Source organism: Eptatretus burgeri, chromosome 15, assembly GCF_056783735.1.
Source record: "Eptatretus burgeri isolate ZD-2024b chromosome 15, Ebu_testis_v1, whole genome shotgun sequence".
Taxonomy (NCBI): Eukaryota; Metazoa; Chordata; class Myxini; order Myxiniformes; family Myxinidae; genus Eptatretus; species Eptatretus burgeri.
The window spans coordinates 12,154,318-12,180,023 of NC_140975.1; the positions used below are offsets into that span (position 1 = coordinate 12,154,318).

Sequence of the window (25,706 nt, forward strand, 5' to 3'; positions counted from 1 at the left end):
CTTCTCAGGTGCAACAAACACAGAGTTCAGAATCAGTTGAGTATGACAGGGAAGGATGGGTACCAAGAGTGAGGGGTTGGGGACAAAAGATTTGGAAGCAAACATAGAATTCAGGTATTCTGTCTTTTGAGCGTAGATGGCTATGACGAAATGATTGCAGGACGATTGGATGAGAAATGTGGCCGACGTTCCAAAAAGTCCGTTTTCTGTAGACATGGGTTGCAGGGTGTTTCACACATCGGGAATGAACTGCCTCGACCCCGCGTTGCTCGGCCTTGGTCGAATAACGTCATTACATTACTGTTGTGTTACATTCCCAAGGGCGGCCTTGAATTTGGCCAATCGCCGGTCCGTTATCCGGGGACGCTTTCCACCTTGCACTGAGCTCTCGAGCCCTCGAGGTGAAGAAAACTATTACCAAGTTTCATGGCCAGTTTGAAAAGCTAACTTTAGAAACTGTCAGGTAAACTTACCTTTATTTCCTGGTGCAAACACAGCTGCGATCAATAAGTGAGACTTGTTGACCGGAGCTGCCATCATGTGTGAGAGAGAGACGATACAGGACATTGCCACAGATCCCCCCACACAAAGGACCAATTTGCAATGGTCACAAGACTTTCGCACGTTCACATAAACACGAGTCCAGGTCAGTGTATAGTTTAGCCTCAAAATGCTTTCGTCAGCAAAATGAAGATCGTCAACGAGAAACTTTCGAAACACCATCAGCATACAGTTTGTAGAGACGACGTCGTCCAAGTCATTCCAAAGTAAAAACAAATAAATAAATTCATAAATAAACAGTGAGTCAACATATTTGAGAATCATTGCAAATGCAATGTGAGGTTCTTGAAATATTGAAATTCAAAAGCCAATATTTACATTGAATACAAAACAGGAAAAAAATGTTTCATCTTCATAAAAGCGAAGAGAACACGTGACTACCAAGAGGAAAGATGGAGATAAAGCTAAAGGGAAAGCGGTAATGCCGATAACATGTAGAAAGAGACATACATAGCCATTTCTACTCGTACTCGGGGATTTCTCAACCGTGGCACGTAAATATTACGAGACATATTAGGGGTGGGGGGGGGGTGGGGTCAACGCCGGTGCATTGAAGATCATCCCGAGTGAGTGTAATGGAGAGGTCGACTGCTGGTGGTTGTGTTGGCATGATGAGAATTCCATAAGCAGTGCACACATTTCCAACCTATAAAATTAAACCGCTTGGAAGGCAGCACTGTTCCACAGTTAATTACTAACCACAGTGACTGCATACCCCCCCAACCAACAACGTAATGAAATAGTGCATAAAAGCAAAGTCCTCAGAAAGAAGTAGAAGAAGAAGAAGACATTTCATACATTTGACAATTTGTGGATTTGGGAGCCAAGCATGGAGTATTTTGCCGCTGTGATTTACTAACTCCACAAGGTTAAGCCCCAAATCATATCGACGACAATGTTATTATTATTACAACAACAACAACAACATCATCATAACTGATTTTGCACAAATTGTGCGGATGAAAATTGTCAAAAGGTATCCAATGAACAACGAAGCTGTCCATATTCCAACCAACATTCTCTAAGCTTGCTCCAATGATTTGACCAAATGCCCATCACAAAATCACAAATCCAACAACATCAGTTTAAAGGATGAATACATTTCAATCAAAATCGTATGGAAAATAGGTTTGTATTTTTGTATACACTGTCGAGGCTCGTATGAGAGCTAACACACAGAACGTACAGCAAGGGGAGCAGGAGACAAGAGGGGCGGGAGAGGGAAGGAAAAAAAAAAAAACAGTGTGGGACAGACATGAGGAGATCTGTGGAAGGGAGAGGGATGGGGTGGGGTACACAGGGTAATCAAGAGGGACACTACATGGACTTTCAGGTACTTACAAGACAGGGACTTTCAGCAAAGAAAGCAGGGAATTTGAAGGAGATGGGTTTGAGGTGGATTAGTGGGGGTAGAAAAGATCGTGGTTTTGGATGGGAGAAGATAAGAAATGGTGGTGAACAGCTGTTTTGAAAACATAGAGGGAAGAGTGGGATTGGAGAGAGTGTGGGAGCGTGTTCCAAAGGTGGGGGGGGGGGGAAGAGGAATGAATGAGTGAAAGTGAGCAGCGATTCTTGATTTTGGTAGTTTTAACAGAAGAGGGTTACTGGTGGACCTTGAGCACCCTGTGGATATATGGGGAAGATAGATCTCAGACAGACCCGGGGGGAGGCTGGAGAGGAGGGAGTAGAAGACAGAAAGACCACCAACCTGCCTGCGGTGAGAAAAAGACAACCCAAAGATTCTGCCTCATCGCGGGAGATACCAATTCTCCTAAATGCCTTCGTTTCCACAGCGTGAAGCCAAGAAAAGTGAAAGGCAGGAGCACCACCCCAGAGGGGAGAGCAGTACTCCATCACGCTGCAGATTAAAGCTTTGTATGTGGTCATGAGCTCAGGTGTGCCAAGGAAGGACTCTGCACGACGGAGGATGCCCAGTCGGCGACTGGCTTTGGAGGCCAGCTTGGAAATGTGGCTTTCCCAGGAAAGATCATGGCAAATAGTGAGACCCAGAACCTTGAATGAAAGGACCTCTTCAAGAGGATTGTTGAAAAAGTAGGGGGGCAGAGGGGCGGGGGGGGGGGGTTACAGAGGGTCCTTTCGGAGAGACATCGTGAGAGTGAGATTTGTCAGGATTGAAAGACATGTTCCACGTGTTGGACCAGTTTGTGATTTTATCCAGATCTGCCAAGAGCGAAGAAGCTGCTGCTTGCCGGTCTGAGAGATGACTGATGATACGGCAGAGGGTGGAGTCATCAGCAAAGAGATATAGAGGATTTTCCAGAGAGTCGGAGAGATCATCGATAAAAAACAGAAAAAGAACAGGGCCCAGAACACTACTTTGAGGAACTCCAGCCTGGACAGGAAGAGGGGATGAGAGAACTCCATTTAGGGCCACACGTTGGGTGTGACAGGAGGGGAAGTCTGCGAGCCATGAGTGGAGATGGCCTTGGATACCATAGTAAGAGTTTGGTGAGCAGGGCAGGGTGCCAGACCGTATCAAAAGCACGCGATATGTCTGGAGATATGGATCCGATTTAATGTCTGGCATTGAGGACTTCCATCCATTGTTGGGAGAGCAGAAGCAGCATATTCAGTGTAGAGTGACATGGTCTGAATCCAAATTGATGATCGGAAATCAAGCCATTGGAGAAGAGGAAGGATTTAATATCTGAAGCGATGATGGATTCCATAACCTTTCTGATGATTGGGAGAAGGCTGATGGGTCTGTTGTTGCAGGGATCTATTTTTGCACTTTTCTTATGCAGAGCAGTAATGTTTGCTGATTTCCAAGCAGATGGCAGATGACCTTGAGCAAATGAGAGGGTGAATAGAACAGAGAGGGTGAGCAAGAACAGAGGAGCAGGTTTTTAGGACACGTGGACTGAGGCCGTCTGCAGAATATGAATCTGAGGAGGTTGAACGTACAGTACATATACATGGAGCATTCACAAAGTTCTATGAATGAGATACTTGACGTCAGTTCAAGATGCCAAATAAATCAATTAAATTTTTTGGATTAGTAACTCATTGAAAGAAATGAACAACTTGTATTGAAAGAATGAGTTCCATTTGCAGTTCATGAGTGTGTGAGCAGTCCCTCGGATGGACATTAAACTGCACGTCTCGTCTGCCGGCATAAGTTGGTGGCTTTAAATATACCATGATGACCTTCACGAAGAGTGGGCGAGCTATCGCCAACACCCTGAACAAACTACAAATTCCTGCCCTGAGTTCCTGAGTCGGAGTGGCGACCCATCCAGGACCGACTGCTTCGGCAGCACCAACGCTCTGCCATAGGGCATGGTACATGATAATGACAATAGGTTTCACTTAATCTTGGTAAACAAACTTTTGAGCCATGCTAAATCTCATCTAATCCTTCTATAATGGAGCAAACGTGGATGTCACGAAACTCCAAAATTGAAATGTCGGAAATAGTGCCATCTTTGGTGGTAGCCGGTATCAATTCCTTAATCTGATCTTCCTTTATCGTGTGATTTGGAGTACTATTTGTTATGATCAATAAAACAGCCTGGTGTTGGCTTAACATCTTAGTCTCGAGTTTAAGTGTGTAAAAGCCATTGAACCAACACCAAGTGGGTTGACTCGGCCTGTCGTCCTTCCGAGGTCGGCAAAATGAGTACCAGCTTACTGGTAGCAGGGGCACTGCATCAGGAGCACAGCCACACTTCCAGAAAATGATGCAACCAGGAGCCATAGGATGCATACAAAAGATCAATAAAAATTTTCTAAAAAAAATGACAAAAATTAGAGTGCATTTCCAAGTGTGCCACAGAACATTGCTCAGAGGGTAGGCTGAGAAGGGTATACCCTCCCAGAGAGCGGAGGGTGCTCGCTAGTGTATATATATATATATATATATATATATATATATATATATATATATATATATATATATATATATATATATATATATATATATATATATAGATATAGAAAGAGAGCGGTGTCTGTACGTATGTTTGGCTGTCTGGTACTCCAAGACCCTTGGGCTGATCGACACCAAATTTTCAGGGTATACACAGAAGGTCCTGACTTAGGTTTTCTTCCATATATTTTTCAAAAAATGTAATTGTTTTTTAAGATTTCCAACATCTTGTTTGAATTTGTTAGGTTCGTGGTTCGTGCAGTCCACCCCTCCCCCCCCCCCCCCGATTTCTCAATTGTGGCAGACCAGTGGGCCAAGAAGAGCACCCACTGGTATGTTTATAATCATAAAATGAAAATAAAACATTGTGTCTGGGGATTATTATGGGCATATCATTCATAGAAACTTTTTAACAGCCTTCAAAATGACTCAAATAAAACCATTTGATTGGTTCCTCGTGCTTCTGCTCATGAAGAGGTCTTTCCAAGAAACAGCCAATCGTCTTGGGGTTTTTTTTTGTGCCGCTGCCCAACAAATGACATGACAAGACTTGACATCACAATGTACAACTTACCTATTGCCTAAGAGCAGTATCAGAGGACAGAGAAATAAAGAACTAGAATGGCACTCAGTAGAGTGCATACCTCCGACAGGCGAAACAGTTTATGTTTTGTATCACACTGATCGGCCGAATCTGGATCAGGACCTCCAAAATCTAATCGGCTTGCTCTCGTCACCTACCCAACTCATCCACAACGTTTTCAAATATCATGCTATATGTCGTTTTTGCCCTCTCTCTCAATTATGTAGAATCAGGTGAAGAAAAACAAAAAAAATATATTGTATTCGGATCCTGATCCTGATCCAAAATCGAAAAAAAACAAAACAATTATTTGTCATACACCCAACCTGTCCACCAAGTTTCATCCGAATCCTTCCACAACCTTTTGACATATCGTGCTTTATATCATTTTTTGGCCCTATCTCTCATGGTGAAGAATCACTTTAAAATTCTCGTATCCAGATCCAGATCTTCACCAAAATCGAATTCGTCCTTATCACACAAAGTAATCTGTCAAACAAGTTTCATCCGAATCCATCCTCAATGTTTTTAGATATCCTACTCACAGACACAGACAGACAGACATGGGCGAAAACATAATCTCCGTCAACCTTTGGTGGCAGAGGTAATAACAAATAATCACGCTGTTAAGATGGGTTAGGTGGGGAACGGCAGCACCGCTATGACACCCCAAGCCAGGACTAGTGATGGACCGACATGCAATTTGACCAATCATAGCAGCGCACTCCCTCCCCCCACCCCTCCACTCCACTCACTTTCCTCTATAATTTACAAGTACAAAGTAATCTATTGCAGTTTTGATCATCACTCAATCTTAACACGTGGTACATGTCACACCCTTTGCGAATGGTGACATCTTGAGGCTGGTGTGGAGGTTCATTTTCCTTGCGCTCAAAGTGCTGAAGGTTCTCCAATGTAACAAGACAACCTGGGTTGAACCTCATGGTCTTAAAAGTAAAAAATATCACAAACGAAAGAGGAGGGGGGAATAACTTCCATACTGGTAGTGCCATATCCACATGCACATCTCCCCAAAAGTCATGGCTCACACTTCACTGGAAATTCTTCGGTTCAGCGTTGGAAGCAAACATTCGGTATCCAACAAACAGGCCCGCAGCTATCGCCATTATGAGGGACACCCTGATCAAAGGCGGACCCCAAAGCCCTCGCCATCCGGCCTCTGCGGCCCGCTCAGCCTCCACCTGTCGGCGCTTCATGGCAGCAACGCGCTCTGCCGTGGCCGCCACGCGTTGCTGGCGGGCACGGCGACGCAGGGCGGCGGCCTCAGACAGACTAGGCCGAAGTGTTGTCCCACTGTGGGAGAAAAAAAAAAATCAGTGGAAAGAGAAATGTCAGGATTATGCATGGTCAAGAGGTGATGTTTAGTTGATAGTACAAAGTTGAAGACCTGGTTTAACAAAGAGTCAGGGGGCGGCACATCAGGCAGAATACAAAACCTGACGGTCAGTGCATTACACAATCACGTTGTGCCAAGAACCTTTCTCTTTGACCTTGTTACAAATGTCACTCCATTATCCATCTTCCCGAACTTTGTGCATAAACGCATGAACGATTCATATGCAAGACCAATCAATGGCATCTTGATTTTCACGACAGAAAATGTTGAAGATGTGCACGTGCCTAGTTCCGAGTCCGTACTTTTATGCAAGTGGGCAGAAATTTAGAACAAGTCGAGGAGAGAACAAGGAGCAAAGAATGAAAACATGCAAGAAAAAGTTTTTGTTAAAGTACACAACTTTGAAAAAGATTACAATTACCCGAACACGTACTCACAAAGAGAAAAAGACGTACAAATTAAATTCAAGAGAGAAGTTCATAGACAGTGCATTCCAGGAACTTGGTTAAAACCACTAGTGCCCACGCCCCCTCCCATCACCTCAACCTTGTTCCCCACATTTCATGCTCCCTACCATTTCTTACCGACACTCATGGTCATCAACATTCACCAAGCCCTCTGTGGTTAAGGTTTTTCTCTCCAACTGCTCATCGCCTCCGTTTGACTTGACAGCGTGGCATTCTTGCTCCCTCATGCGACATACGGGGTAGTCTGGCAAGCGCTTGGCAGGACAAGGTGGAGGCTCAGACGGCTCGATGACATCATCCACCCGCACCTTGTTCCCAACGTCTGTTCCTTGAATAGATTCGTTCTGCTTCACCACCAAACGGGCATCGGAGAAACAGCAAAGAGTGTTAATCGATAGCATATGATCCACAATGAAGTGTTAGAATGTTTGTTTTGTTGGATAGTTTGCTTGCTTATCCTCCTCACAAGGCTGTGCACAAGGCTGCTGAGGAAGTTTCATTGGCTAGGGGTTGCAATCCCTGATGGGGTACCACTCTGACATGGGATGTTGACTGTTTGCAGGAAGTTGTATTTTGTTCAGGGTGCCGGCAAGAGGTCAACTACTCTTCACGAAGGACAGTGGGATCTCTTACGTCCATCAACTAATGCTGGCAGATGGAGATGCCCAGTTTAACGTCCATCCGAGGGACGGCACACATATTGATGAAGAATCACCATGCCTGCGAAACACTAGGATGGCAGTTTATAGCTGGCATTAAATTCCCAGGTTCGACTTCTCGCAGGCAAGTGCATAGGCCTCGAGGCGATCGTGCCAGAGCATGTACAATAAACAAAACAAACAAAAGTGCCAGATTAGGACCGTCAGATCAAGAAAAGAAAAAAAATTCCCAAATTTGTCATATCACAATCCAAATTTAAAATTCACCTTTCACTTTGACAAATGTCAATCAATCATCATCATCGGTAACCACTTACCATAACCCTAGTTAACAAATCACAACAGCTAATGAGATCAAACTTCCTTGAATATCGCCTTGACGCCAATGATTCAAAGCCCAAGTACATTGCCAACCTCTTTGGGTCTCAGGCCCAGGATGAGCTTGCGGCCCTCTCGTATGGCCAAGAAGGAGAAGCGGAGCTGGTCAGCCGTTTGGATGAGGCCCATGCGATGTTTTCGCATAGCCAACAGCACCTGCCGCACGTCCAGGTCATCTCCCTCCAAACCAAGCTCCATCTGCCAATTGCAGACCATGTGGATTTACCACATTATTCAGGCAAAGGCACCGCCAGCAGACATCATCACTCAACAAAAGAACATAAAACCCACCAACACAAGGCACGAGTCGACGAGGGCGAAAGTGCCAGAGCGACCTATGCCAGCACTGCAGTGCACAACAGCTGGGCCATGTCGAGCTCTCAGTGACCCAGACTCGCACACCCGGAAGAGAAAACACAGGAATGCGGCGGGAGACTCGGGAACGCCAAAGTCTGGCCATGCAGTGTAGTGGAAATGCAAGATTTCCTTCTTTTCATTCAACTGTTGCATAGAAGATTCGGTAGTGTACGTGTGCACACAAAAATCGAAACTACCCAAAAGTGGAATGCAACACAACTCATGGCACCAAAAAATGTAACGCAATAATCAACGAGCTAAAAAGCACACCGTTGTATTCTCAAGATCCAGTTTGCGCAAGGTGTAAGATGCCGTTTGCTCCTCGGATGCCAGGGTCACACGGAACCCCGTATCCATAAAGCACATGTCGCTATCACGCCCTGCTGGCCAGTACTGCGCACACTTCACCTGCCACACCAAGTGGACGAGAACGTGAGAAAGGTTTTCCTCATTACCATGATGCTTTCAAACCGGCCAAACAACCTGTAGAGGCAGAAACAACTCGGGTATAAATGGCAAAAGCTCCTGCCAACTACAGAGATCACAAGTGAAATCTGGGGGAAGAAAAGAGGGCACCTGCACACAACTGATTCGATCAACGTAAAGTCTATTAGAGTACATTTATCACCATGGGAAACGAGAGGTGGCTGATGTTTTGAATACTAGCTCCGTCAAAAAAAAAAGAAGAAGTTAACTTTAGGTTGAGAAAATCAGTTGCCTGTTGATGCAAACCGATGGCCTTGACATTTTCCTTTTTAGGTCATCTCTTCGAGCATGACCTAATAATATGGGTGTCGATGTCCTTCGATCCATCCGTCCGTTCACAATGAATTTGAAGCAGGAGATCTGGTCATTAGTGATCCTGATAGAGGTCGATGAGACATACACGATGGTATGACTTTCAAGGTCACCGAAGGTCAAGGTCAAGGTCACGAGGCCTTTGAAGTTGCGAAAATGATGATTTTCAAATTCTATCTCCTCCGCCATTTCTCAAGCGATCTTGAATTTGATTGTAGCAAATGAATTTATGGAACAATATCTAAATTTGTTCGGGCCGGATTTTCGATATTCGCTTTCGTTTTCGTGTTATGCGACTTCAAAGTTGTCAAAAAATGCGAAAATGACGATTTTCAAAATTTATCTCCTACATTTCTCAAGCGATCTTGAATTTGATTGTGGCATATGAATCTGTGGGACAATATCTAAATTTGGTCGGGACAGATTTTCGAATTTCGCTTTAGTTTTTGCGTCAAGTGACTTCAAAGTTTGCAAAAACTGCCCTTCAGGAGGCTATATATTCTCTACTAGGCATGGTAAAAGTTAGTGAATGGTGTCATTGCATATCAGCTGACCTTGTCTTTCATGTCCATTCGAAAGAATAGCGATATCTTCGAATACGTACACGTCACGTGACTTTGAATTTTGCGAAAACTGCTTCATGTAGTTGCAAAATGACGATTTTCAAAATCAATCTCCTACATTTCTTAAGTTATCTTGAATTTGATTGTGGCATATGAATCTATGGGACAATATCTAGATTTTGTCAGGCCGGATTTTCGATATTCGCTTTCGTTTTCGCATCACGTGATTTCAAAGTTGGCCAAAAATCCCTCCTGACCCGAGAACACTACACCCTAGTAACAGGAACTCATGCTTGTAAAGGTCGTTTTCGTGCTTGGTATTCGTTAACTCTCGGTTTGTGGCTCCTATTATATAATCTGCCTGCCTGCCCGCCCGCGGCCCGCCTGCCCATAGCATAGCTTTTTAGGTACCCCCATTCATAGCCGGATGTCCCCACCAAATCGGCAAAATCGCCATAGGCCTAGGTCACGGAAGCTATCAGAATTGAAAAATATCGGATGGCATATCGTTATGTGTTTAATATACGTCAAAGTGCTGGAAAACAATAGAGAGATCTCCATTGTTTTCCAGCACTTTGATATACGCCATCCTTCTTTTGACACGAATATTGATCGGCAGCCGACACGATGGGACAGGTGTCCAGTCATATGAAGTTTTTACGGTGTTGTTGTGTTTTTGATAATTCCGGTGTTTAGCACTGCTTCGTCAAATAATCGCCATGTGCGATTGTGATATTTCCGGTTTCCTTCCGCGTTTATCTTATGTCGTACACATATAAACATTATTCCTGCATATAGTGCACAGTCATCGGTTGTCTTAGTCATCGGTTGGTCCAGTGGAGTCCACTGGAATATTCAGAACTGAACGAACAGAACTGTGGATCGTAAGAGTGAGTAGTGTGGTGTCGTCAGTGTTGTTGTTGCACTTTTTATAAGAGATTGGAAAACAAAAAGGCTAGGCCTACGTATCTACCCATCAAATCCACTGACTGACTGGTTTGTGTCGTAGTTGTCTGTCTGCCATTTGCTACTGTACTACATAGAGTGATAGTGATTATACCACCTACTTCTACGGACTCTTGGCCATCTACCTACTGGACATTATTTGACGGACTCGTTGGCATTAGTGCAGAGGAGAGTATAGTATATAAATTTGGTGATTGGTGTCCAGTAGATAGCTACAGCTGTGTAGTAAAGTCGCTGTCACACCTTGACGTTTTAGCCAGCAATGGCAACGTATAAAAATGTATGTAAAACGTTGGCGTACGCTGAAGTTTTGAGGTTTTTTTTGAAGTTTTGGTCGTATGCATAACATATTAGTAATGGGCACAGAATGTTTCATTGTGTTATAGATAACTTATACCAACGAATGCTTAGCCTGTTGTCGGCGTTCACAACCTATGCCAAACGATAGTTTAACTTAGGCATAGCGCGCTGCACGTATCGCCGACGAACTCGTGGCGTAGCCTGTTAAAAGGCTGCCGCACGCCGATTTAAATCATAACCGCCTGAAAATTGAAAGTGTCAATCACGCAGTCACACCTTGACGATTTAGCCAGCGTATGCCGACCTATGAAAAATGTGTGTAAAACGCTGGCACACGTCAAATACGGTATGGGTAAGTTGTGTATACGTTAGGAGCACGCTGAAAAACAATGAAGTACGCTGTCATATTCCGTGGTAAGTCTAGTACGTCGTGAAATTTCAAGCATGCTGAAAATTTTACGATGTACTCGACGTATGGCTCACAAGTTCCGCATACGCTAGCATAAGTTCTCTTTACGCTCCGCGATCGTTGACACATGTTACTTGCAAGTTACTCATAAGTCGAAACACGTCGAGGTAATGTTTAGCATACCCGAAACTTAATTTTTAACCTATGAGTAACGTGCTTTGAACCTATGTGTAGCGTGCTTTGAACCTATGTGTAACGTATCTCAAACGCACATTGTCGTATGTAGACGAATTTGATTGACATCTTCCGGAAGACCACAGAACTTACTGAACGTGTTTCTAACTTACATCTACCGTATAATGGCGTATTGGCAGCGTTTAGGGGAATTGGTATATACAAATGGGCTTCACAAAAGGAACCCATCAGTGTTCCAGACTCCATGTTGAGTAGATGTCAATGTCAGTAGTATCAGTAGTAGTAGTAGTAGTAGTAGTAGTAGTATTGGTAGTAGTAGTATGTCCATGTCAGTAGTAGTAGGTGATCGTGATGGGGAGGGTGTGGGTGATGATGGATCCTCGTTGCGTCCACGAATAGGAGACTACTTTGCACCATTGTTCGATGTTCTTTTTGGCTAATTTTTTTTCTCATTCCCACGATGAACTATTTTTTTGTTTCAGTTTTAAAGGTATTCAAAACGACTTAGACAAATGCATAATGTACTAGTAATGAACACAGAACGCTTCGATAACTTAGACATAAGTTATACCAACGATTGATTAGCGCGTTTTAGACGTCCACAACCTATGCCCAACGATAGTCTAACGTATGCATAGCGTGGCAGCGTATCGTCGACGATTACATGAGGTTTTCTATTCATAGGCTGCAACTTCACTTTTAATAAATGGCTGTCACTCGCCCATTGTTTTTGGACGCTGGTGCTTGGCAATTGAAATCGTTTCCATTGAATGAGTTAAATCGCTTCCACTGGACTATTGAAATGATTTAATAATAATTCTTGGTTATCCTTGGACCCACTCTGGCTAGCAGCTTGTCGAACATCGCTGGGGGCATTCGCAGGAAGTTGATGAAGGATGCATGGTCCTCGTTCCGGAGTTCCACCATGAGCTAGTCATATATGCCGTAATGGAATCGCCTCCCAATCCATGGTCTCACCCAGTTCCTTCTCCTCCGTTCACGTCTTCTTCTCCCGGCTCTATTGGCACGCAACTGGTGCAGTGTCAACTCGATGAGGTCATGTTGATGTTCGAGGACAGGTAGGTATTGTCGTCTCAGCGTTGCCGTATCCTCCATCTCTCGGAATGACATGGACATGTACTCACCACGAAGTCTATAAAAAAAAAAAAAAAAAAAAAAAAAAGACGGCTTCCTCCTGCGAAGCCCTTTTTATATACCAATTCCCCTAATCGCTGCCAATACGCCACTATACGGTATCTGTAAGTTAGAAACGCGTTCATCAAGTTCTGTTGTCGTCCTGAAGACGTCAAATACGTCTACCTCTTTTTCAAGTAACGTGTTGCGAAGTGTGAACAACGTTCGTGTAGCGTGCTTACAAAACGTTATTCATAGGTTAGAAATAAGTTTTGGGTACGCTAAACATTAGCTCGACGTGTTTCGACTTATGAGTAACTTACAAGTAACGTGTGTCGACGATCGCATAACGTGCCTACAACTTATGGCCAGCATAGCGGAACGTGTGAGTCATACGCCGGCATACGTCGTAAAATTTCAAGCATGCAAAAATTTGAGGACAACCCAAAAGTACAACGTTTAAAGCCAGCGTACTACGACTTATGGGAGTGTTTTTCAGCGTGGTCTTAACGTATACAAAACGTACCCATAACGAATTTGACGTGTGCCAGCGTTTCAGACAAATTTTTCATAAATCGGCATACGCTGGCTAAATCATCAAGGTGTGACAGCAGCTTTAGTCAGGAAATAGACCCTATTCGGCTCTCGTTCGGAACACCGCAACACTTTTTTATACATTTGTACATTTTCCGCCGAAGGTGCAAAAGTTTAAAAACCCGAAATGTAAACGTCGACATTTATTTTCAAAATATAATTTCGTGCGTGTGCGCCAAAATGCCGAGTCATCTTTAACCAAACTGCGCAGTTCAAGCTGCGCAGTAGAACTGCGCAGTAGTCTTCAGTCATAACTGAACATTGAGAACTTGTGGTATTATAGAGATGACCGTCACCCCCACACGGGGGTAATTTTTTAATTTTAATTTTTGGTCTGGTGTTGATGTGGTACAGGCATGATGGGCCGAATGGCCTCCTCCTGCATCTAATTTCCTTGTGTATAGGCTCCTATTCCATTGGACCGAAACACAAAATGACAACCTATCCATTTACATCATGCAGAAAATTAAATGGAGGAAACAAAAAGCTTGCAATTTGGGAACTGGAAGCAGAACTTGACCCAAAAAGTAAACCACCAGATTAGCTCAGCAAGCAGAGCCATCTTATCAACATACCGATCCTTTTTCAACAGTACGGTTCAGCATAATGATGGCTCGGGACTCTTGTTCCCAGACCATCTGCCAGAAGTGGCCACAAGTACCAGGGAGTGGGCCCTGATTGGAGGAGGAAGGAAAGAAAAATGCATTGTCAAGTCAGCAAGGGAAACGGACCGTGCATGAGAGGAAGGGCTGACACAAGTGGAAAATAATTCTGAGAAATGTAGTTTTGTCCGTCAGGTGATGAGTCTTGGCATGGGGGATGACCAGGGCTGTGGGCAATGTGATGTAGCATTACCTGCGTAAGGATGTATCTGCGTCCGGCGTCCGCCACGGGCACCAAGCTGGCGTTGATATAATCATTGTCACCTCGGTGCAGTCGTACACGGCTATGGTCGTCTGTCACAAAGGCATGGGATATAGGGCAGGGCACATAAGTGGTGTGCGCACATCAGTTTCAACTTCTTCATCTCACTCCACCCCGTCAAGATATATGAAACTGAGGGACTAGTTTGATACAAGACCCCCAATTCAAGACAAAATAAATGAACATTGTTGTGGGCCGGAGGTGAGTGGCGAGAACGACCACTAGGTGGGGAAAGCTACGTTGTCTCCCACCAATCTCCCCGGAATTGTAGGCCGTCGCTCCGGATAATTTTGTGAGCTGGCGGGTCGCTGAACCGACCGTGGATGCCAATATCTCAACAGCGTAGCATTGGGTCTGGTTGTCTAAAACCAATTTACCTAAGTAGCGAAGCGATTTAAACTACCGGGGAAGCTACGCCCTCGGAACGCCTGGTCGAACCGCATTTACTCTACCGGCAGCGGTAGATTTACACTACCAACTACCACTTTGCCACCTACCTTTCCGGCTCGTTGCAGTCGAGCGGGGCCTGCCCAGGACGTCCGGCTATGATAGACCAATTACCGGGGATGAAACCCCGCTTATACTCAGACCCGGACCATGTTAGACCAATGTAAGAAGGGACAGAAACGGACTGGGAACATTTCTAATAAATTTATCAACAGTAAAATAAAGACAAAGGCAAGACTTGGAGCGAATATGCAAGCAGGGAAATATTTACAATAAGCAAAAACACTTAATCAGTTCTACTTAAATATGGGCCCACACGCAGACACGCACACAAAAAGAAAAGAAACCCCAGTCTTTATTTGACCCTCGCAGCCGTGAAGAGAGACAAGCTGGAGGTCAGAGTTGGGGGGTACCTGGTCGTCGGAGGGAAAGCATGCTCTAGTGCGGCACCTGCCAAAGGTCGTCGGTTTGGTCCCAGTCGCACGTGTGGGACTCGTGGCTCGTGGCAGAGCTCGCGTGGCGAATAGTCGGGGTCTACAGAAATCCTCTCCCCGTAACAGCCACCGTGAAGAATGAACCAGACTGCTTACAGCCAGCATGAACAAAAACTGCCTGACCCAACCACCGTGAAAACTCCTCCTTACTCAGAGAGTCTCGGAAATATATCTCCTCCCACCATGGGGAGGGGCTCTTGGCGAAAAACGCCTCGCTGTCCGCCCCTCATTGGACAGGGTCCTACGGCCCACCTTTCCGGGGCGGGGCCTTGGCCCCTGCTGCGAAACCCCACCGGTCTTTCCACGCGGGGTCAAACTTGATGAGTAGCATTATAACACTGCAATGACCCCTCCTGGGAAACCCCAGCCAGTCCTCCACGCGGGCCCACACTCGATGAGTAACAGCATCAACGTTGTAAGGTACGTTGGTGGTGCAGCCGGTTGGCGGTGGATCGTGACGGGCTGAGGGGTCATGCAGATGGCTTGTTGGTTGTTAGATGTAAAGATTTAATAACCTAACTAAAATAAGTCACAATGCACAATTTTGATTCTCCCATTAGACAAAAGGAAAGGGATCTGACTACACATGTACTTAACGGGATAACTGACTTTTGGGACCTGTATGTTGAATGCAAACGGTTTCCAGATCCATAACAATATAAAAGGCACATAAACAAGCTTTCCCCATTATTCCATCCAAAATTGGAAGAACTACCACTTGGAGTCCACCGAGTGGTTCAGCAGACATATCTGGAGAACTTGAGCGATGACATCACAACTCACAGCTAATAGCCAGATTAAACCATACTACACTGCCTCACACAAAATCTTATACCTTTTCATCTTCTAAAAAATACGAACAATAATTAAAATAAAACCAATGTCACCCGCAGGGTGACCCGTATCTTGCCAAAAGGTGACCACGTGTGACTTCTTTAAGGTCACACTGAGGTGAACAGAGCTGCTATCCACCAGGGGCAACTCCTTGAGGAATATCTGCCTACGAGAGATTCCGATGAGAATAGTTCTACAGAGTAACCATGAAAAATATGTGTTTGCCTCATAACGTCACCAAATGACGTCATAATGTCTCAAGCTTGACATATCTAGAAAGCACTCATTGAGGTGTTCAATTTGAGGTACTACACGATATGGTTCCTAAAACTTGAAAATTTGACCTTGGGGTCAAATATGTTTGACCTCAGGCGCTAACCATGAAGGTCAAGGCCAATCGCCACGAAAAACTAATCAGCTGAGCGCCAGACCATATACTACATTCCCATAAAGTTTGGAGACGATTCGATTAAAATTACTCAAAAAATAAGGGTTTCGTCGACTCCCCTGATTTGCAACAAAGTGACCTTGACCTTTGACCTTCAAAATTTTATGCGCTGAAAGGGACCTCTACAGGCCTCTGATATGCGAAGTTACAAAAATTTCCAAAGATAACTGTGCTCTGCAGAGTGATTTATACGTGATTACAGACAAAAAAAACAAACAAAACAAACAAACAAAAAAAAAAAACATATGAAGGTCAAGGCCAATCGCCACCAAAAATTAATCAGCTGAGCGCCAGACCATGAACTATATTCCCATGAAGTTTGAAGACGATCCGATCAAAATTACTCAAAAAATAAGGGTTTCGTCGACTCCCCTGATTTGCGACAAAGTGACCTTGACCTTTGACCTTGACCTTCAACATTTTATGCGCTGAAAGGGACCTCTATAGGCCTCTGATATGCGAAGTTACAAAAATTTCCAAAGATAACTGTGCTCTGCAGAGTGATTTATACGTGATTACAGACAAAAAAAACCAAAACAAACAAACAAAAAAAAAAACATATGAAGGTCAAGGCCAATCGCCACCAAAAATTAATCAGCTGAGCGCCAGACCATGAACTATATTCCCATGAAGTTTGAAGACGATCCGATCAAAATTACTCAAAAAATAAGGGTTTCGTCGACTCCCCTGATTTGCGACAAAGTGATCTTGACCTTTGACCTTGACCTTCAACATTTTGTGCGCTGAAAGGGACCTCTATAGGCCTCTGATATGCGAAGTTACAAAAATTTCCAATGATAACTGTGCTCTGCAGAATTTTTTATACGTGATTACAGACAAACAAAAAAGAAACAAAAAAAAACATACAAGCTGACTAACATATCTTGCAAAAACTTCGTTTTGGCAAGATAATAATCACAATGATAATAATAATCCACTTTGGTCATCATTTAGAATGCTAAACACCCAAGAATTGGTGTATTACATTGTGTAAATATTCGTTTTGAATCCTACTTTTACGTGTAAAAAGGTGCCATGGTTGGCCAAACGGTTTTGTTCATCAGTGGTATGTCAAGCTCGATTGAATTACAAGGAACTCGAGTGAAGTCGATGGCGCGTCATCACAAATCCCCACGCTTCCCACCTAAGCAGAGTTGAAAGATGGCAAAACGTTCCACCAGGAATGACCCAATATCAAATTTTGAGTTCAGCATTTTTTTTGGTTTTGACCCCTGTGATCCAAACCCCCACCCCCCTGGGGCATGAACCAGGGGTCAAAGTTTGACCACTTCTAAAAGTGGCTCATTTAAAAATATTTCTGCCAATTATTGATCAATTTATTTGTGTATTCAAATGTAACTGTCATTAACCAAAAAAAAGCGAAATATAAATCGGTGAAATAGCGAGTTTAGGAACACATCCCATTTACTCCATCAATTGTTATGAGAACAATTGCTTTGATTTAAGTCATTTCGACATTTGTCTCATCTTTCAGGAACTCATCCTCACCATAAACCGGGGTGTCACATTATATCCCCAAACCAGGATGAGATGATGGTTTTTGGTTAATGGTTGGCAATGTGTCAAACGATCTGCGATTCCTCTTGGCACTTCCACTAGTTTCACGGTAGATTTGACCTCAAAACGAACGCCAGATTCACACTTCCCTTTAGCAACAACTGTTTATAACCTGCCAGCAGGTGTATTCAACTGATACTTCTGCAAGGTGAAATGTCTGCTTGGTCGATGCCACCCATTGTTCTACCTGCCCGCTGACAGCCTACATGACAGAGTAGTTTTCCATTTCACTTTAGGCAGCAATGTCACTAAATCAGAAGAAAGTGACATCAAGGATACAAGAAAGGTTAAAATTACTCAATTACATATTTTACTCAACTTTGAGCTTGTATGACAGGATTGTGTGGAGGTAGCGCACTTACCTTTGAGCAGACTCATCTCGGTTTGTTTCCCGACCCAACTATAAACTGTTGGACTTCTGCTTCGCAGGAAAGACATGGCATCAATGAGTACCCGATCCCTCATCGGGACGTTCATCTGGTTGTCCCGTCTGCTTGCATTAGAAGGTGGCCATTAAAGATCCCACAATATAGTTCATGAAAAGTAGGCGACTCAATCAAACATTAGGCCAGGCCAGCTGGTTTATGAAAGACTTGAACCAAAAACTCTGGCCTACCCACAAGAAGGTGGGAACAATTGGGGCTGCTGTAGTAGCAGTAGTAGTAGAAGTAGTAGTCGGACTCTTTTGAACTTTGAAGTTGGAACAAAAAAAAGAAAGACTGGATTTGCTGGAAAAAGCACACAAACCATCTGGCAATGCAAACTTCTGCACAGAATGTGAAAAAGAGCATTTCGGAAGCTATGGAATTAAAAATAAAAGCTCCCAGAAGAAACACAAACCATTTATCTTACACCAAGGTGACAATAGTCCTGAACAAAACCACTACCTTGGTGTCACAACCACAACTGAGCCAATGGTTGAGAGCACCATCCATAAAGACCTCCAGCAGTGTTCTGTCAAAGGTAATGAAATTGGTTCGAATCCCATTTTGATGGGAACGTTAATAGCCATCAGTGTGAGCGAGTCATGCTTGGGTGTTATGGGTGTCACTGTATGGGAAGTCAAAAGCTTTACAGTACTTACAGGGGCTTACATCACGGTAACGGTTCCGCGTGCTGTTCTCTGGTTTCTTCGCCATGCGAAATGGAAATTCTTTACTCAGCAACTTTATGTCCTGAGGGAAAGAAAGGGGAACGAGAAAGACAGACAACAGTGAGAAGTAAAGACAGTGCATAATGGAGCAGTTTAGAAAGGAAGAGATCAAGGAAAGGGGAAGGTGGACAGTCTGTTCAGGTAGGAAACTTGAACTTATACCTCATCCTCATCCTCATCCCCAACTCCATCCCAAACTCCACCCCCCGTCTCCATCCTCATCCCCAACTTCATCCTCGTACTCATCCCGAACTCCACCCCCAGCCTCCTCATCCTCATCCCGATCCCCATCTTCATCCTCATCCCCAACTGCATCCCCATCTCCATCCTCACCCCCATCCTCATCCTGAACCCCATCCCCAACTTCATTCCCATTCACATCCTCATTCCCAACTCCATCCGCATCCTCATTCCCAGCCCCATTCCATACTCCATCTGCATCCTCATTCCCAGCCCCATCTACATTCCCAACCCCATCCTCATCCCCAACCAGATCTGCATCCTCATATTCATCCATATCCCCAACTCCATCATCATCCTCATCCTCATCCCCAACTCCATCATCATCCTCATCCCCAACTCCATCATCATCCTCATCCCCAACTCCATCATAATCCTCATCCTCATCCCCAACTCCATCATCATCCTCATCCCCAACTCCATCCTCATATTCATCCACATCCCCAACTCCATCCTCATACTCATCCACATCCCCAACTCCATCCTCATACTCATCCACATCCCCAACTCCATCCTCATCCTCATCCTCATCCCTAACTCCATCCTCATATTCATCCACATCCCCAATTCCATCAGCCTCATCTCCAACTCCATCCTCATCCTCATCCACATCCCCAACTCCATCCTCATCCTCATCCTCATCCTCATCCCTAATTCCATCCTCATATTCATCCACATCCCCAATTCCATCAGCCTCATCTCCAACTCCATCCTCATCCTCATCCTCATCTCCAACTCCATCCTCATCCTCATCCCTAACTCCATCCTCATATTCATCCACATCCCCAATTCCATCAGCCTCATCTCCAACTCCATCCTCATCCTCATCTCCAACTCCATCCTCATCCCAAACTCTATCCCCATACTCATTCCCATTCCAGGATCGTGACTGAGCCCCAGACAAAGGTGGGTTACAACACCCGTCGCACACACTCCACAAAATACCAAATTGTATTTCCAAAGGTGACAACGAAGGCCACATGTCCTACACTGCAGGGTGAAGATGGCAAACGAGTTTGTAAAAGCTCACATCAACAACCAATCATGAAAAGCGATTAACCAAGTCGAGACAAAACGGATTAAGTTTCTCCAAATGGGATAACCAAGACTCGAGGAGCAGTTTAGAAGCTTCTGTACTCGAGTCCATGTTTATTTATACACCGACAATGCAGAGGAACCTCGGAATCGCAGGGTCATCGGGTCGGTTGATAAAGGATCCCATTCCCGACCTGAGGATATTTCTTCATCCTTCGTGTCACGCGCCGTGACTCGAGTGTAAAATAAAAACAGTGGACCAGAAACACATGGCAGCTCGGAAAGAAAAGGGGGGGGGGGAGCGCAAAGGGACCGACGGACAGGCACTCGCCTGGTAAGCGGACAACCACCCGCCGCACCGGTCGATCTCGTCAAACTCTCGTTCCATCATCGCAACACGACAAAAACCCCCAAACTATCACCAGGCCACCAAGGCCTCAGGAAACCGTGGCGAGTGCGCATGCGCAAACGTCCCACTTCCCAGAATCGCTAAACCCATTACGTCAGCGATATATGCAAGGAAGGGAGGAGGCCGTTCGGCCCATCGTGCCTGCGCTCTATCCACCGTGCGTTTTGGGGTGGTCGCTTGAGTACCCTTATTTTCACTTTTTCCGTCTGTCCGTATGTATGTAATGGACAGCTCTGGAGGCCAGAGGAGTCAACCGATTTTGATGAAACTTGACAGGTAGGTTCATACCAGGATCTAGTTGTACGCTTTTGAGCACCGTTGCTATGGACACCACCGTTGCCTAGCAACTGGACTTTGAATTTTTTTGAAAAATAATAAAAAATTTATTTTTTCGAAAATCAAAAATCGGCTTCCAGGCTTTTTTTTTATGCGTACTATAATCACACTGTTTCTCAAAAAAATTTCAGCCCGATCCGTCAAAAACTACGACTAGTATGCAATTATGTAGCGACCACCCATGTCGCCTACCTGCTTGTATGTTTATTATCCATCCACATCTAATGTAGCGATCAGTCCTGTCAAACCCCAAAGGTTCAAGGTACATCTTCAATTTCAGTTGAAATAAATCCACTCGTGTTTTTGTTCCCATCACCTTTCCAGGGAGACCATTCCATGCATCAACTCCTCAGATTGAAAGGTGATCCTGCTTTACTACAGTGCAAATTCCTCTTATTTACTTTTATACTCTCCTCTACTTTACTCCCTATATGTAGTCGATGGAAAAAGATGATCTATAGGTTGAAGAAAGTTCGCTTGGCAAGTTTATCATGAGCCATGTCATTCACAGGTAATCCAACATGACCGGTACCCACGTCAAGGTAACTGTCGAAGTTGAACCCAGCCTCTCCAGGTGATCCAGGACAAGTTGATCAGTTTTCGGACCACGTGAAGTGTTCTGCATTCAAGGATATTTTCGACTCCGATTACCCCCCCCCCCATCCCCAATCCCACTTCTTTCCAAGTTTCCGGTTTTTCCTGGTAACTTGGAAAGAAGCCTCCCTCATTCCTCCCCATATCCCTTACTTGTCCAAGTCTCCCTCTACGAGTCTATGTTGTCCATCATCCCTGCTCTATGTTCTAGCTCTTCCACGAGCCTCGACTTTGTATACAAATAAGCCAAACAATTATTTCTTCGGCGCAAGCTGAGCAGCGATCCGATATTCTACCCGACGAGGGGTACCTGTATTTCATTTCAGACACACAAACACCTGAGGCCCTCTTCAAGTCCAGACTCTTGGAGCCGGAGCGGTGGATGTGCACAGACACTTCTCCTTTTTGTCCAATGTCGATTCTGCTCAGATCCTGATTAATAAATGGTTCCTGTAAGTACCATGAACTGGTATGACAAGGAATAATAAGGGAATTTGACATAGGAGGAGGTCAATGGGTCCAGATCCAGATCATGTCTCCACGCTACACCAACACCAGATTAAATAAATCCATCAAAACGACTTAACTTCATTGGGGGTGATGAAGGGAACAATGGGGGTGAGAACCATCTGGCAGGCTCAGGGATGTCACCAGGAAGTTAAAAATAAAAATTGAGAAAAAAAAATTGTTTATTTTATTGTTTTATCAAGTCTTTTTGGGGGAGGAGGGGGGAGACGTAGTGGGTGAAGATTATTTTAGGGTGAAGAATATACAATATTGAATATCGACCTCAAAGGATCCCTGGATGAGACCCTTTCACAGACATCACAATCAGCACAGGCATCACAATCACTCATTGGTATACACTCAATTGTTACCGACAACCAGGGCCAGATTTACCCAAAGTGCAACCAGGACACGTGCCCTGGGGCCTCCACCATCCAACATATGCCCAGGGACCTCCACCACCCAAGGGCGCATCTCGGATTAAACCAAACCTCGTCGGCTCAAGCCATCTGCAGGAGCGTTATACAGTATTCACAATAGTTATGCCTTCCGTTTCAGTTTTTCCTTCAGTGTAAAACAAGGATTATCAAATATATTGTTATGGTCCTCGGAACCGTATGCATACAACAGATAGTTGTCCTGCGTCAGTTATTCCATTAATATAGTGTAGTTAGATCCGTTCCTTGTGTTTAGTGGGAGGACAAGGGAGTGCGTTGCGATGGGCTATAGTTGGGATTAATAAGTCATTTTTCCCCCTTTTATTTTATTCCCTCCTTTTTCTGAGGTAAATTCATCTCGCTTGCTATCCTCGTTTTGCTGGCCGAAGCGTACCACCATCTACCCGCTGTATCCAAAGTCTCGTTTTCTGAGGCAAAATCCCGACATTCGCTATGGAAGCTGCGCCACCATCCACCTTCCCAAACCCAGACACGCGCGGCGTGGGTGGGCCAAACTAGCATCTGGCTGAAACACCGCCCAGGAAGGCGGGCGGACCACATGAAGGGCTGGTCCAATCAGGATGCTCGGATCAGACAATCACGTCGGTTTCGCCATGGCTCCTCCCCGAGCTCCGGGATCTATAAAGTACGGAGCAATCCTCAGAGGAAGGGGTTGTTGTAGATCGAAAGGAAGAAGTCGGGGGTTGTTGTTGTAGATCGAAAGGAAGAATTCGGTGGTTGTTGTTGATTGAAAGGAAGAAGTCGGTTGTTGTTGATTGAAAGGAAGAAGTTGGTGGGAGTTGGTTGAAAGTCGAAGGCGTGAGAAGTCGGTTGGAAAGTGGAGAATTGAAGGAGGTGTTGTGAAAGTGTTCCTGCGGCTTGGCTCTGCCTACGTCTCGCCTTGACAGCCCGCCTACTGTACTGGTCCCCGCCGACACGACCTCGTCCAAGCCTCTTACCTGATCCTGTCTGCTGCTCCATTCTCGGCCTTGGACTCCGCTCTTCTCCACTCGGGCTCCTGCTACAGACACGATTACCACTCGTGCGGCTGTGGAACGAACTACACAACTTTTGTCGGGTGCCGCACCACGGAGCATCCCTCCCCCCGAAACGCTCAGGTACCGAGAAACTGTAACCTCAACTCCCTCCCTTGCTGGCTGCAAAAGTTCCTTTCACAATTGGGTTTACTTTGTCTGAGTGTGTGTCTGAGAGTGTGGGTGCCTGTCCGTTAAGTAAGCCTGTATAAGATCTTTTATTGTTGTGATTGTTGCTTTTATTAATCTCGCATCAAGTCTGCACTGTGTCTGCTTTTGTAAGTTGCTTGTATAATTGTCGCACCCCACACCTCTCTCATCTTTCCCTGCATTACATCCCCAATAAACCTTTTGTTGTGCCACATGCTTTTCCTCGCTTATTGTAAATAAATAATAATTGTAGAAATGTTCCCAGCTCGCCTATGTCTTTTCCTCCATTGTTCCAGCATGGTTCGGCTCTAAGTTTAGCTGGGTCTTTATTCCCAACAATCCATTCCTTCTAGCCGGTACGTCCTTGGCAGTGCCGCTCAGCTGCATCTGATCCGGAAAGGTGATCCGTAGTTGGTAGAGTGATCCGGTTCGGACAAGGAGTACCGAGGGCGTGATTCCCCGGTGGTTAAATCGCGTGGTTAATTAGGTAACCTGATTCTAGACAGGAGGACCCTAGGTCACGCAGTTGAGTTATTGGCGTCCACGTGGAGCCTGCATTGTTAAACATCGTAATCATATCACCTCATAATGGCCTCTTTTCTCATGTCGTATGTCTCCAACCGGTTCATCTCTATATGGACTTGGTACAGTTCGTTCATGTTTCTCTGGATTTGCATTCGCCTCTGATTACGACTCTACACTAAAAAATGGCAATGTGTGTGTCTGTGTGTCTGTCAGTGTGTTTCCTTCCATAACTCCAAAACTATAAAACCTCACAGCCTGAAACTTTGCATATATATGAAGAAAACTCCAAAGAAGTGCAAGAGTGAAAATTGGATGTTTGGGTTAATTAAAACACCACTTTGGAAGATAATTAATGGCCTTATTTAATTATAGCCTTCATCAGGTGATCTTCGGCCACGTCGCTGTTTGGTGTCTTAAGGCGTTTCCTGGGTAACCTCGCTGGAGTCTGAAGCCGCCATATTTTTTGGCCTGCTCAACCATGATTGACTTGGAACTGGCCGCAACGATTTCTTAACGATAAAGATTTTTTTCATTTTCCTCACTCATATAATTGAAAGCCAGTTCATCAAAGCTATGAATTGTTCCATACGTCGCTTTTGTAAGTGCTTTTGTTTTCAAATTGGGAGCTTGAAGCGATTTCATACATTATCTGATGCGATTTTCCACAATGTACTCTCACGGACTAATTCAAGTATATCATCAAAATATTATTTCGGTTTTGAGGATCGGATATCGTCCGTACCAAATAAGTTTCAATTTGTTGTGAAATCCGATAATTTAAAGAAATAACGAGTCTTAACAATAAGGCAATCGACCCATTTATTTTAAGCAAGCAAGGCTATGTTCCCTCCTTCTCCGTAGACGCACAAGAAAATGTGAAATTTCCAAAGCATAAAACTTACCTTTTTCTACTCTTTGGAGAATTACATTGAGTGAACGAAAAATTTAGGAAAGTGACAAAATTAACCAGCTTCATTGAGCAATATGATTTAATGCACTCACTGCTAGACCTCATGCACTGTCCCCCAGAGGGACTGCCTATCCATAGCGTCTGCCAGATCTGTGTCCATATTTCTGGAGGTTTCACGAGGTGCTCCAGAGGGAATCAAAGCAAATCTGGTAAAAAAAAAAAAAACGAATGTTTTCCAAAAAAAGTTATTACGCTTGCGGTTTATTTTGCCATGAACTGATTTACCACGTGACGCGTGCACTGACGAGCAGGAAATATGGCGGATTGTATGCAATGTTCATTTCACAGGCGATTGAACTTTGCGATGTCTCCAGGGTTGTTCTGCATTCGCTGCAACTGTTTTGTGGATAAAGTCATTATTTGAACAAATTCATTTTATTT

The 25,706-nt window shown here is 44.5% G+C and overlaps 1 protein-coding gene across 3 annotated transcripts; it reads right to left on the reverse strand.

Annotated features, from left to right (window-relative positions):
• Positions 1 to 813: 813 nt before the first annotated feature.
• LOC147011527 (tyrosine-protein phosphatase non-receptor type 1-like) lies at positions 814 to 20,852 on the reverse strand. 3 transcript variants are annotated; one of them, XM_085858191.1, is made up of 9 exons: positions 20,695 to 20,852; positions 19,020 to 19,110; positions 14,066 to 14,166; positions 13,786 to 13,884; positions 8,522 to 8,659; positions 8,186 to 8,395; positions 7,931 to 8,092; positions 6,975 to 7,201; positions 814 to 6,347 (listed from the first exon to the last, which is right to left on the reverse strand). In XM_085858191.1, the coding sequence occupies exons 1-9, from the start codon at positions 20,752 to 20,754 to the stop codon at positions 6,086 to 6,088; spliced, it is 1,350 nt and encodes a 449-aa protein (XP_085714317.1). In that variant the 5' UTR covers positions 20,755 to 20,852; the 3' UTR covers positions 814 to 6,085. The 3 variants fall into 3 exon arrangements, with proteins under 3 accessions (XP_085714317.1, XP_085714316.1, XP_085714318.1); XM_085858190.1 differs by having other exon boundaries at positions 6,975 to 7,204; XM_085858192.1 differs by lacking the exon at positions 20,695 to 20,852 and adding an exon at positions 20,507 to 20,564 and having other exon boundaries at positions 6,975 to 7,204.
• Positions 20,853 to 25,706: the final 4,854 nt, after the last annotated feature.

What these genes read in the sequence shown, in the direction of transcription:
- LOC147011527 (XM_085858190.1), bottom strand. Translation starts at nt 20,754, where the DNA reads ATGATGGAACGAGAGTTTGACGAGATCGACCGGTGCGGCGGGTGGTTG. An exon ending in GCAGATACATCCTTACGCAG is followed by an intron (nt 13,885 to 14,065) that starts GTAATGCTACAT and finishes TCCTCCAATCAG; the next exon opens with GGCCCACTCCCTGGTACTTG. An exon ending in TCGACTCGTGCCTTGTGTTG is followed by an intron (nt 8,093 to 8,185) that starts GTGGGTTTTATG and finishes TGCAATTGGCAG; the next exon opens with ATGGAGCTTGGTTTGGAGGG.